At 46.1% G+C, this 13,846-nt stretch overlaps 1 protein-coding gene across 1 annotated transcript; it reads right to left on the bottom strand.

The window, feature by feature from the left end:
- Positions 1 to 494: 494 nt before the first annotated feature.
- LOC147973975 (uncharacterized) lies at positions 495 to 1,207 on the bottom strand. Its single transcript, XM_087524860.1, has 2 exons — positions 1,139 to 1,207; positions 495 to 1,079 (listed from the first exon to the last, which is right to left on the bottom strand). Exons 1-2 carry the CDS (start codon positions 1,205 to 1,207, stop codon positions 495 to 497), a joined length of 654 nt encoding a protein of 217 aa, XP_087380986.1.
- Positions 1,208 to 13,846: the final 12,639 nt, after the last annotated feature.

Genomic DNA, 13,846 nt, shown 5'->3' with positions numbered 1-13,846 from the left:
GAACTCGGTTATGGAGCAGAGTGAAGAGCAGGGAGAAGGTACGGGTCCCGTGGCGGCGGCACCTGAGGAGGGTAAAACCCTTCGTAGGCCAGCGCGGGGGCGGCGCCGAAGGCCGGCGCGGTGGCAGCGCCGTAGGCGGGCGCAGCCCCGTAGGCGGGTGGGGGCGCAGCACCGCAGCCGCTGTAGGGAGCGGCGTTCTGCGCGGCGAAGAGGGCCTGGTGGCTCGCCGGACGAGGCCCAAGGATGCCTGGAGCAGGAGCCCGAGGGACCGGCATCGAGTACGCGTGGACAACGCCGATCCACGAGTTGGTGTCATACGTCCATGGAGGGGTGGCCTGCTACTGCTGACGAGGGGGGCCCCCGGCGCTTATTGCTGCTTGCGGCCGCCCCCGCGGCGGTTGCCGCGACCCCCACCGCCGGGCTGCTGGGGGCAGCGGGAGGGGCGGGAGGCAGGGGGAAGTACCCCGGAGGTGTGGGAAGGGGGGCGGCGGCTGCTAGCGTGGCGCGGGTGGGGCCGCCGGTGGTGGGGCGCCATGGGAGGTGCCGGCGGCGAGGGCGTGATGCTGCACACGCTTCTTGACCCCCTTCATCCGGCGCTCCTCCAACCGCAAGTATGCCACGAACTTTGGGAAGTAGGGCTCCGGCATCAAGGTGATGTTGGAGGCGGCGTTGCCGAAGTCCTCGTTGAGGCCGGTGGTGAGCGTGCTGAGGAGGAGGTCGTCATCAACCTTGGCGCCAATGTCGCGTAGCTCATCCGCCAACGTCTTCAGGCGACGGCAGTAGTCATCAATGGACTGTTCATCTTGGTGACAGTCAAAAAATTCCTGCTGCAAAAAAACGCGGCGCTGAAGCTTGTTGTCGGTGAAGAGGCCGTTCATCTTAACCCATAGGGCGCGGGCGTCGTCGCCGACGCTCACGACCGTGTGGAACAGGTCCTTGGAGTTTGTGGTGAAGAACCACCGGATGATCATGGCGTCGATCACGGTCCACTCGGGGTCGTCCACCATGGCGCGGGAGTCAACAGTGCCGTCCACATGATCCACGAGGTTGTTCTTGCGGAAGAGCAGCGAGAAGTACGTCTTCCACGCGAAGTACGTGAAGGTGGTGGCGTCGAGGATGAGGGGACGCGTGCGTGGACGTTGATGTCGCGGATTTCAGCAGGGTCGACAGCGAACGGGTTGGAGTAGGTGGAGGCGTTGGACGACATGGCGGCGATGGGTTGGGGAAGGGGGCGGTGCGGCTGTGGTAGGGCGGCACGGTGGTGGGAGAGGCGCGGCGCGGCGTGGCGGGGAGGAGAGGACGCGCGGGTAGGCGCGCGTGGAGAGGGCTGGCGGCGGCGTGGGGCGGCAACTAGAGTTTGCGGAAGTGGAAGAATCGACTTGCGATAGATACCATGTAGAGAATGATTTGGTGCATCGATAATTGATTGATCGTACACTAGACACACACACACATACACACATATACATGGGATGCGGCTGGTATCTTGTCTTCTAAGATACACGTACATACAGAGAAAGGCAGATACTACAGATACTGCATATGAAATCTAGACCTATGTACATGTACACATATTCAACACCAACAATTCAATAATAATGGCCTCATTCAGTTCAAAGGTCGACGAATGAAATCAATCAGATCAGGGCAATGACATGTACAGATCTCTCTAAATCCAAACCAAACTTACACATGTACAGGTCAAAGCTATATTTCTCCATATCCAAACAGAAGTTACACATGTACAGGTCAAAAGCTATATATTTCTCTAAATCCAAACAGAAGTTTTTTATTTTGAGGCAAGACCGAGCTGAGTAGTCAGGCCTATGAGTAGTGTCTCGTACGTGTGGGACTGGGCGGAACGGGCCGGTTGCTGCTGGACTGCTGCCTAGCAGGCTGCTGCTGATGGGCTAATGGCTTGTCGGTCACAAGAGGGCTGCGGGTTGCTGCTGCTGCATTGGATGCTGCCTAGTCTCTGTACGCTATGGGGGCCCCTATTTGGCGCGGTGCACGCCAGGGATCGGCCATGCGCGAGGTTCCCTCCTATTATTTTTCAAGATTTTAAAAACGATTCTGACTATCAAAAACATACACGGATTCAAAAAAATGTTCATTGAATTCGAAAAAAGTTCTTGAATTCAAAAGATGTCAGAGATTTCAAATGAATGAACAAGTTTTCGATTTTGATGAATTTTTTTTAATAATGATGAAAAAATAGTATTTGATGAACAAAATTTGAATTCTATGAACATTTTTTGAATTTGATGAACAAAATGTGATTTCGATGAACATTTTATGAATTTGATGAACAAAATTTGTATTCAAGAACTTTTTTTATGAAAAATGGATTAAAAAAATCATATTTTATGAACATTTTTTCAAAATGATGAAAAATATTAGAATTTGATGAACAATTTTTTTAGTTTGCTGCACAAAATTTGAAGTTTGATGAACATTTTCTAAATCCCGATGAATGAAAAATGAATTCGATAAACATTTTTTGAATTGGTGAGCATTGTTTACATTGATGAACATTTTTTTAATTCAATGAACAAAAAAATGTTCCTGGATTTGAAAAGAAATTCGCAAACAATAAGTGAAAAAGTAAAGAAGAAGAAAAGAGAAAAGAAAAAGAAGGAAAAACTGAAAGAAAAAAAAACGTAAATTGAGCCGGCCCATATGACACCCGGCACGCGAGGAGGGGTACGCGCGTGGGTGCTCGGCTGCACCCTACACACCGATTAGGAAGCGCCATGATTTTCTTTTCATATAACTATATATACGGTTTTTTTGGCAGAAAATTTTGGGTGTACATCTGTACACCCTTGACCAATGTTGGATCCACCCCTGCTCGGTCCACCAAAAACCTTCCCGTACCCCGTGTCTTTATCCCTTTCCTCTTTCTCTGCATCCGCTTCCACCCCTGTCGACGTTGCAGATCTACCACCATGGCCACCCGTCAAGCCCTTCTCGAACCTATGTGATCTCCACCGCTACACGTGGTCACCATGCCGCTTGTCCTACTCCGCCAATCCACACGTCTCGTCAATTGGTTGTGTTGGTACCATCCACCATATGAAATTTTGGGTGTGCTATTTGTTTTCTGTTTTGAGCATGTTAAATTATAGTAGTGTTCATTGTAACTTAGCTTTTTGCAAAACTCATGTAAAATCAACCATGCATCATATGAAATTAAGTTATACATGAATTTTTGCTCAGAATTTAGTCTACTTTCAAAATATGTAACTTGCACATTTGTTTAAAACTATTAGCCTGCTATTTTGTTTCATTCAAGTGCACATGATAATGTTTACAACCACATAATCCTACGGGGCTCACCACGCCCGGCAAGTGTTTGGTGAAATGTTCATGCTAATTTTTTTTTGCCATTTCTTTGAAACAATGGATTCGGACATGGGATAGATATACAAGCACTCGTTGAGTCGTCCGACAACTCGCCCGGCGAGGAGGATTATGTGGACAGAACGACGATGATGTAGTCGGTCCTTGCAGGCGTAGAGTGTGCGGAAGAACATGTTCTCAATTTGAATGGATCGATCAAGGTCATAGAGTGTTGAATTGGAACATGGCAGGGGCAGATGACGATGGACGACTACTTAATTGCATATGTTCCCAGACATCCGTTGGTCTCTTGGCAATGTCCGAAGCAAGATGATGGCCAAGTTTAGTCGGATCTCTTAATTGCATGCACTTTAGATGGAAGAACTGCCTAAAAACTCTACAAAGGCACTATCAGGGTCATGTTAAGAAGCCACCAACATTCTTGAAGTAGTTGCATCACAGGACCTATGGATTTGACACACTTTTTTTTGGCAATGTCCAGATATCATAATGACATCAATGTGCTGCAGTGGTCTCCATTGTTTTCTAGGTTGACTGAAGGGCAAGCTCCTCCTCGGAACTATACTGTCAATGGACATCGGTAAAACATGGGCTACTATATGGTTGACGATATCTATCCTTCATGGGCTATCTTCGTCAATACCATCTCTGAGTTAATTGGTCAGAAAATAGTTCACTTTGCACAAAACCAAGGAGCTAGAAAGAATGTGTGGAGAGGGCATTTGGAGTGCTTCAAACCCATTTTGCAGTTGTTCGTAAACCTCATAAACAATGCGATCCGGAGACCCTTTTGAGAGGTGATGACATGTCGTTTGATCATGCACAACATAGTCGTGAAGGATGAGGGGAAGATATTGCCAGTGGTCTTGAATTTGAGAACATGGATGATCTTATCCAACTTCCACATCATAATCCGTCCACGTTTGATGAGTTTGTTTATACGCATCAACAAATTTGGCATCAAGCACGTGCGAGTTAAATTCAAGTTTAAACTATTTTATTTACAAACTTAATTGGATTGCAGTATTTAAATTAAAACTTCGATTAACGAGTAGATGGGGGGTGCCCCTTGGGCTAGTTCTAGGGGTCAGGGCTTGCTTGTCGCTTCCACGGTTGCGCAAACCCCGCTCCTAATAATTGCCTTTGGCTCTCTCAACCCGGTGGTTCTTCACTGGTGGTGAGCTCGGGCATTGATGATGTGTTCTTGGTGGCATCATCTGTACGGTGTTGGTAGCAGCCGATTGTTTCTTCATCTCACCAACAGCGTGACTAGCGTCAATGAAGGGCTTGTGGGGTTTCATTTTCGTCTTCAAGGAACACCAGATCCGACAAGTTCATGGATTGTTGGCCATCCTTATTGTTCTTCTCACGCAGCTCGGCGCACTGCCCCGACTGATGTTCACCCATCGGTCATCACAGTCCCGCCTCTCACTGTTTGTTACTATTTTAAGCTATAGGCTTAACTTTCCGAGGATCGATTGACCCGAGTCATGCTCCTCGTCTGGCAATACTTGAGAGAGAGGGAAAAAAACTAATACAAGATTCAATCTTATAAATCAAAGAACCTAACATAGGAAAGGTGAGAGATGGTAGCTCGGCCTATTTTCAACCGGTTTAGATAACGGTCATGTAATATAATAGACAATTAGTTTTCCTATATTTTTTTTACCAGCTGGTTGTGGCTTTATGTCTACTTTGTCTTGCTCTCTGTGAGTTTTTTTTCTTTCGTTCAAACTGTAAGACATTTGTTGAACCTATTTGCTTATTTATTCATGTTGGCCGTATGCATCTTTTTGATGCAGAGGCCGGGAAGTCTCCTTTTTCGAAAAAATCAGATGCCGACGATCTAATGTTGATACAGTACAGTGGCAGCCAATGTATGTTCCTTTGATAACCGAGCATGACGAAGGACCAACGCTGGGTTGTGCCAAACTGTCTACAGCTCTACGCACACCCACAAACTTGTACAAGAACGGTGGGTCATGTTGACAGGACCATGATGAGTGATATAATGTAACATAGGAGGTTAGAAAGCGCCATTGGGTACCCATCCTGCTCTCGCGATAGCGTAGGCGACTTCCACGCACCGCCGTCGGCCGCTCCAGCCACGGCGGCCACCCACGAGACCGGCCTGCCCGCTGTCATGGGGCAGGCCGGACACCCCACCATTTGTTACTATTTTAAGCTATGGGCTTAACTTTCCGAGGATCGATTGACCCGAGTCATTCTCCTTATCTGGCAATACTTAAGAGAGGGGAAAAAATTGTTCGCACACGAACACGTCACCGTGTACCTCCAACATCGAGGATGATGCACCGCAGCTCACGTCGAAGGAGACCCGTCCAGAAACACGGTACGCAAGCAATCCGGTGGGTGCTTTTCAGGACCCGAAACCTCACGTGCCCGGGAGAGACCCCGTCAGGGCACGCGACGGCTATGGGCTGCCCTAGGTCGACCTGACCGCCCCTAAGGCCTCGAGGTTCGTTGCCCTGCAATGAAGAAGAACGAACGAAGAACGAGGAAGAAGAAGAACAAGGGAGAGAGACAAAGGTAAAGGTAAAAGATGATAGATTGATTGTTCGATTGTGTGTTGTTCAATCGGCCGTCACCCCTTAGGTATATAAAAGGGGGCTGGACTTTCCGTGCAAGGAAAAGGCTTGGATTCACGTCCAAAACCCTAGTCAAATTCGAATTGATTTTGTCCGAATTTTCCAAAACTGTTTGGTCTAAAACTAGCTGCATACTGTGGGTCTTTTTTGAGGTGATAACCGACCTCGGATGGAAACGATCCCAAAAGAAATCTTGACCGTTTCGACGAGACGAACAACTTTCATGTTGAACATTTTTTCATCAGAGGTCATCTCGAGGGTCAAATAGCTCGTGCAAGACAACTAATTATTCACGCACCACATCAGACATACCCACATATGTGTCTGGTTCCGGGCGTCATATTTTTGCTCACTGGAGGGTCGCGCTGTGCGGGCTCTAACTTTTGCATATGACCTCGAATTGAGACGATCTTTATATCGAAATTGATCGTTTCGACGAGACGAAGACAATCCGTGTAGAAACTTTTCCCATATGAGGCCATCTTGGGGGCGTAATCAGCCGAATAGTGTTCTGAATACAAAATAGTACTTCGAACACAACTTCGGCCTTAGAGATGAGACCGAATGACTATGGCCCAAATATCAAAGTTTTCCTTTTGACGATACGGAACTTTCTCACTTTGAGCACTTCTCCATTATTTGAGGCCATCTTAATGAAGTTCTTGGCCGTGCTAAAATCTGGTGTCAACACATGCCCCCTGTTTTTCGGCAAACTTGTGTGCCGAAAAATAACTTGCACGATGCTTTTGCTAAGGATGATGTCAACACTCCATCGGCCATTTTATGTGCTTAGAGCGATAATTTCTATATCGGCCATGTTTATGCTTAGGGCGATAATTTTATATCGGCCATATGGATCAGCAACAAAATGCAGCTAATCAAATCAATGATGATGTGGTAAAACCCTTGCATGATGTAAGAAGTTATATTGCGACCATGGATTAAAATAAGTCCATGGAGGGTAACCAGTCATACCTGAGGATGAATTCCATGCCATCGGCATAAATAGCATAGTTGGAGAATGTGGATAATGTGTGCACCGAGGACGCTGAAATCTTCGGCTTAGTCGTTCATAATTTTCACTCTTTTCCTTCTTTACCTTTGTCACACTTCTTGCGATGAAAGCTTGCACACCATTCTTCTTTTGAGTACTTACTTTGGGAACCCATGCCATGTTTCTTTCTTTAAGTTCTTGTGCACTAAGTTTTTGTAATTTCTTTTTTTGCCAATAAGATAAGCCGAGTGGGCACCCCGGTTGCGATTTTGTTTGAAGCAATGGCAATTCTTGTTCTACCTTGTGCACTCTCAACTTCTTCTCTTCGGAATTGGTACCTGATTGACTTGCCTCATCGCCATTAGTAGCCAATGTCAATACTTTAATTGGCTCCTTCTCATTTGAGATCAAATCTGAAGTAGCACTCTTACGACCATCTTTTTTAACACGATAAATTTGTTTGACCACCTCTTTCTTGTTCCTTGAGCTCCGGACCGATTCCTTATGATTGAAACGTTCTTTGACATGTGATTGTTCAAATGTTGATCTTTTTGGAGCTGCATAATATTTGTGAGATGGTCTAAAATAAGATGAAGAATATGCCCTTGTATATCATACTTGTCCCACGATGGATATGGATTTACATGATCATAGGAAGGTATCCATGGCATTGGCATTGGCGGCACAAAATATGGATATGAATATACCGCATTAGAATTCTAATTTTGCCAATACCAATCCTCGGGTTTGCGCCTAGGGGGTGATCTTGATGCTTTTCCATTAGTTGGCCGATAAGCACTTTTCTCTTCACTCTTCTTTTTATATTTATCTAATAATTGTGCAAAAGTGACCTTGGATTTCTTGCACTTGTGCTTATTGCGGCCTTTATCTCCTTTGTCTTGACTTGCATCGATCTTTGGATTTTCTTGTTGCTCCCAGTCCTTGGCGTCTTCATTGTATCTTCGATAGAACTCATGCCTTGAGTATTTTCATTGTACTCTTGAACAACTTTTTTACTTGAAAGCTTGATCCCATCACTTGTAGTTTTTACCTTCTCATCTTTAAAGGAATCGTCTTGAAGCAGCCGATTCAAAAACCTTTTTCCATTAGAACCAATCAGAATAGACTGGTCATCCCTTGGTGGTTCAAGAAATTTTAATCATCCTTTATCAATGGCCGATTTAACTATTTGACGAAACATGTTGCAATCCTCAAAATTATGCTTGGACGAATCATGCAACTTGCAATACATTCGTCCTTGGATTGATGGCTTCACATGGTGATCAAGAACTTTAATGTTATTATTTTTCAGCAACAAATAAAATATTTGATCACACATGCTTGAATTGAAGGTATACTTCTTATTTTCTAGCCGATCTTGGTGTGCAAACAGCTTTGGAGTTGAGAAAACGAATGTTTCAAATTTAGAATCTCCCTATTCGGCTATGCATTGTATTTTACACCCTATCTCCGATGTATTTGGATAAAATATTATATTAGCATCGGATTTTTCAAAAGAATTTGACCTTGGCTTTAAATTTCTGAAACGAAAATAGTTAGAATACATATGTCTCAATTGAGACCAAGTGCAAGTCAAGTAAGAAACAAGCAAAGCTACCCAATTAGATATGAAATATTGATAAAGCAATGTGGAAAACTTTGGCTGCAATAATAGGTCACTATTGGTCTTTATAAATGGCACAATAGACTGACCGATATGTTCTATAACAGTTTTATTGCTAACAAGTAAATTTCCCTTCGTCATTGATCTTTCAAAATTACTTATGAGAATTTCTCTTATAGAAGCATCAATAATAAAGTTGCGACCAAATCGGAAGATAGGTAAATCACTTGCTAGACATACCTTTTCAAATACGTTGGGAGAGCATGATGGTTGCATTACTTGAACGATAGGTTGTTCCTCTTTCGAATAGCTACCCAACACCTTGTCATCCTGTTTTTCTAGAATAGATTCGGCATACGTAATATTTGATTCGGTCTTTTCGATAGCCGAATTAACTTTGTTATCCGAATCACCATCTTTTTTGATAATTCTAATCACACCCAATGCTTTCTCTTTTTGACATAATCTAGCTTGAATTGCAGCAGAATTAATAGGCTTTCCCTCTTTTATTAATTCATGTAGAACAACATTGCATTCGTCTCAAAAAGACGTAAGATTTTTCTTAATGACCCAATCTGGATAGAATTGCCCTCCGACACTTTTAGACTCTTTTGGTAACGAGATGTCACCAAAATTCTGTAATTTTGCAGGGGAAACATTGTATGCCACGATACTAGGTGAAGACACATGTGATCCTATAGAATTTTCACTTATTCGACTATTAGCGTGGAGGTGCAAAGCCGAATTATGAATACGCATAGTTGCATATGGTGCCAAACAATTAGTAGCATGAGGTGTAGCATATGATGATTGAGGGTAATTTGCCGGATAACTAGTAGTAGCATGGCCAATTCCCATATCCACCGGCATGTTTTGATTAAGATATTGCAAGCTAGTTGCCGATGAATAAAAAGGTGAAACACTTCATTGCATACTATCAGAAGTTCCTATGTGAAGTGTTTCAACTTGATTAACAGAACTCATCATGTTGTTCATCGGCATATAGATTTGTGGGGCTGCCGATGCATGGGAGTTCGTATATATATGTTCCATGTTGCTAAAATTATATGAGGTAGAAGCATGGAGATTTTGTTGCATCGGCTCTTGCACATAATTAGATGCATGATTGATAAAGCTAGGGCTAGCCAATACATTATGCTCATTAAACGATCTAGCAACAACATATGCATTATTTGCATCTACATAAGTGAATTGGGTATTCATGTTACCTTTGTAGATTGCAAACCCTAGATGACGATCTCTTCGTAGCAAGAACGGGCCAGAGACCGTTCAAAGCTTCGTCCCCAGCGGAGTTGCCAGAAAGTGTGTTCGCACACGAACACGTCACCGTGTACCTCCAACGCCGAGGGTGATGCACCGCAGCTCACGTCGAAGGAGACCCGTCCGGAGACGCGGTACGCAAGCAATCCGACAGGTGCTTTTCAGGACCCAAAACCCCATGCGCCCGGGAGGTACCCCGTCAGGGCACGCGACGACTATGGGCTTCCCTAGGTTGACCTGGCCGCCCCTGGGGCCTCGAGGTTCATCGCCCTGCAATGAAGAAGAACGAACGAAGAACAAGGAATAAGAAGAAGAACAAGGGAGAGAGATAAAGGTAAAGGTAAAAGATGATAGATTGATTGTTCGATTGTGTGTTGTTCAATCGGCCGTCACCCCTTAGGTATATAAGAGGGGGCTGGACTTTCCGTGCAAGGAAAAGGCTTGGATTCACGTCCAAAATCCTAGTCAAATTCAGATTGATTTTGTCCGAACTTTCCAAAACTGTTCGGTCTAAAACTGGCTGCATACCGTGGGTCTTTTTTGAGGTGATAACCGACCTCGAATGGAAACAAGCCCAAAAGCAATCTTGACCATTTCGACGAGACGAACAACTTTCATGTTGAATGTTTTTTCATCAGAGGTCATCTCGAGGGTCAATCACTCGTGCAAGACAGCTAATTATTCACGCAGCACATCAGACATACCCACATATGTGTCTGGTTCCGGGCGTCATATTTTTGCTCACTGGAGGGTCACGCTGTACGGGTTCTAACTTTTGCATATGACCTCGGATTGAGACGATCTTTATATCGAAATCGATCGTTTCGACGAGACGAAGACAACCGTGTAGAAACTTTTCCCATATAAGGCCATCTTGGGGGCGTAATCAGCCGAATAGTGTTTTGAATACAAAATAGTACTTCGAACACAACTTCGGCCTTAGAGATGAGACCGAATGACTATGACCCAAATATCAAAGTTTTTCCTTTTGACGATACGAAACTTTCTCACTTTGAGCACTTCTCCATTTGAGGCCATCTTAATTAAGTTCTTGGCCGTGCCAAAATCTGGTGTCAACAAAAATTAGTACAAGATTCAATCTTATAAATCAAAGAACCTAACATAGGAAAGGTGAGAGATGGTAGCTCAGGCTATTTTCAACCGGTTTGGATGGCGGTCTTGTAATAGGATAGGCAATTAGTTTTTCTATCTTTCTTTTACCAGCCAGTTGTGGCTTTATGTCGGCTTACTTTGTATTGCCCTCTGTGAGCTTTTTTGCTTTCGTTCAAACTGTAAGACATTTGTTGAACCTATTTTCTTATTTATTCAAGTTGGCCGTATGTATCTTTTTGATGCAGAGGCCGGGGAGTCCCCTTTTTTCAAAAAAATCAGATGTCGACGATCTAATGTTGATACAGTACAGTGGCAGCCAATGTATGTTCGTTTGATAACCGAGCATGACGAAGGACCAACGCTGGGTTGTGCCGAACTGTCTACAGCTCTACGCACACCCACAAACTTGTACAAGAACAGTGGGTCATGTTGACAGGACCATGGTGAGTGATATAGTGTAACATAGGAGGTCAAAAAGTGCCATTGGGTTCCGGTCCCACTCTTGCGATAGCATAGGCGACTTCCACGCACCGCCGTCGGCCACTCCGGCCACGGCGGCCACCTATGAGACCGGCCTTCCCGCTGCCATGGGGCCAGCTGGATACCCCACCTCCTCCATCCTTGGGCCTAAGCCGCTGACTGCTTGCTACCCTCCCGTCACGGGGAGGTATGCCGTGCCCGGGCCTGCAAGGGATTTCTTAGTGGTCGCCGTCGACGCGACTAGCGCCGGGACGCGTCTTCACGTTGGCTTCCTCGCCTCCTCCACTCCCTCGGCGCTAAGGGGGGCTCCGGCCACCGTCGTCGGGCCGCCTCTCCGCTCGCCGGGTGAAGCTCTCCTGGAGTACTCGCTCTCGGTCTTCTCATCTCCGGTATGTTCGTCACTGTCGGCCGCCCTGGCTTCGCCCACTCTTGTTAGGATGGAGGTGCTGCTGCCTGCGCCACCACCGTCGTTCTCCTGGTTAATGGCTGGATCGGGTCGCCTTCTGCTTACCCGCTAATTCTTCAGTTAAGTAGCTGCTTATTCTCCTTTACCCTGGCCAATCGTAATATTGCAAATTTTCTTCTGTCGCTAGAGGGGATTAATTACAGAGGTTTAGTCGTCTGTTTCCTAGCCAATGCCCCGCCTGTAGGTCGGCCTATGCCTAGCCTTTTCGCTGCTGATGTCCTGCCCTGGCCTTCTGCCTCTGCTGCGCGGGCTGCCACCTTTTCATGGAATCTCCTGTAGTGATTCCCGTGGGCACCTTTTCATGGAATCCATGCCACTCTCTGCCTCACCACGTCGGCCTGTTGGGGCTGCCGTATCCACAGCAAATCGGCCTCTCGCGTTGGACATTTTCACGCCGGGCCTCCTCACGCTTCCCATTGGCCCGCGCCAGCTGATTCAGCTGGCCGCCTGCCCGGTGTCATCGGCGTTGGCTGCGCGCTGAAGGAAATATGCCCTAAAGGCAATAATAAAGTTATTATTTATTTCCTCATATCATGATAAATGTTTATTATTCATACTAGAATTGTATTAACCGAAAACATAATACGAATACATAGACAAACATAGTCTCACTGGTATGCCTCTACTTGACTAGATCGTTGATCAAATATGGTTAAGTTTCCTAGCCATAGACATGAGTTGTCATTTGATTAACGGGATCACATCATTAGGAGAATGATGTGATTGACTTGACCCATTTCGTGAGCTTAGCACTTGATCGTTTAGTTTACTGCTATTGCTTTCTCCATGACTTATACATGTTACTATATGACTATGAGATTATGCAACTCCCGAATATCAGAAGAACACTTTGTGTGCTACCAAACGTCACAACATAACTGGGTGATTATAGAGGTGCTCTACAGGTGTCTCCGATGGTATTTGTTGAGTTGTCATAGATTAAGCATAGGATTTGTCACTCCGATTGTCGGAGAGGTATCTCTGGGCCCTCTCGGTAATGCACATCACTATAAGCCTTGCAAGCAATGTGACTAATGAGTTAGTTACGGGATGATGACTAATGAACCTCTGTCTTCTTCTCAAGCACATCTCGAGACTGCACGATGTTCACCGCTCGCGGGAACCCTCCTACACCGTTTCTAAGTATGGCCAGTCGACCACCTATGACGTGTCCACAACAGCCACTCATCATACCCCTATTTGGCGCGACATCATGAAAGGGCTCGACCTTTTCCGCTCCATGACCACAGTTCAACTCGACAACGGGACCACAACCTCCTTCTGGCTTGACCTCTGGCTCCCTAACTACACCCACACCTTAGCCCTGCTTTTCCATCCACTGTTCTCCCACTCCAACCGGCCCAACACTACCATGGCTTGCGCTTTGGCTTCGCCCGACCTGAACCTGGAACTAACCCCACGGCTATCCCACACAGCCGAATGCGAACTGAATGAACTACGCAATATTTTGGCCACGGTAAACGTGAATTCGCAAGTGCCGGACTGCAGAACCTCAAGGGAAGCAGGCAAGCCGCTCACCACTAAACTGGCTTACACGGCGGTTTGGAAGACGAGGCCCACAGACGTCTTCGCCCCAGCCATCTGGCGCAACTATGCCCCGAACAAGTGCAGGATCTTCATCTGGCTCGCCAACAAAGACCGACTATTTACAAACGACAAACGCTTCCGGCGAGGTATTACTACTTCCGACGCCTGCCCCTTCTGCACGCAATGCGAAACCATCAAACACCTCCTGTTCGAATGCCGACGGCTACGCCCGCTGTGGGCGGAACTGGATAGCCTTTGCCCTGCTGCGCCGCAGGGGCTACTACACGCCTGGGACGGGAACCTCACCAACAAGACAAGATCAACTGTCCTGCTGGCCGTCCTCTGGAATACTTGGCGGCGGAGGAACG

Source organism: Triticum urartu, chromosome 5A (genome assembly GCF_056163025.1).
Source record: "Triticum urartu cultivar PI428250 chromosome 5A, HENAU_Tu73, whole genome shotgun sequence".
In the NCBI taxonomy this organism is placed as follows: Eukaryota; Viridiplantae; Streptophyta; class Magnoliopsida; order Poales; family Poaceae; genus Triticum; species Triticum urartu.
The sequence above is the reverse complement of the archived record's forward strand: the minus strand, read 5'-3'. Positions and strand labels throughout refer to the sequence as shown.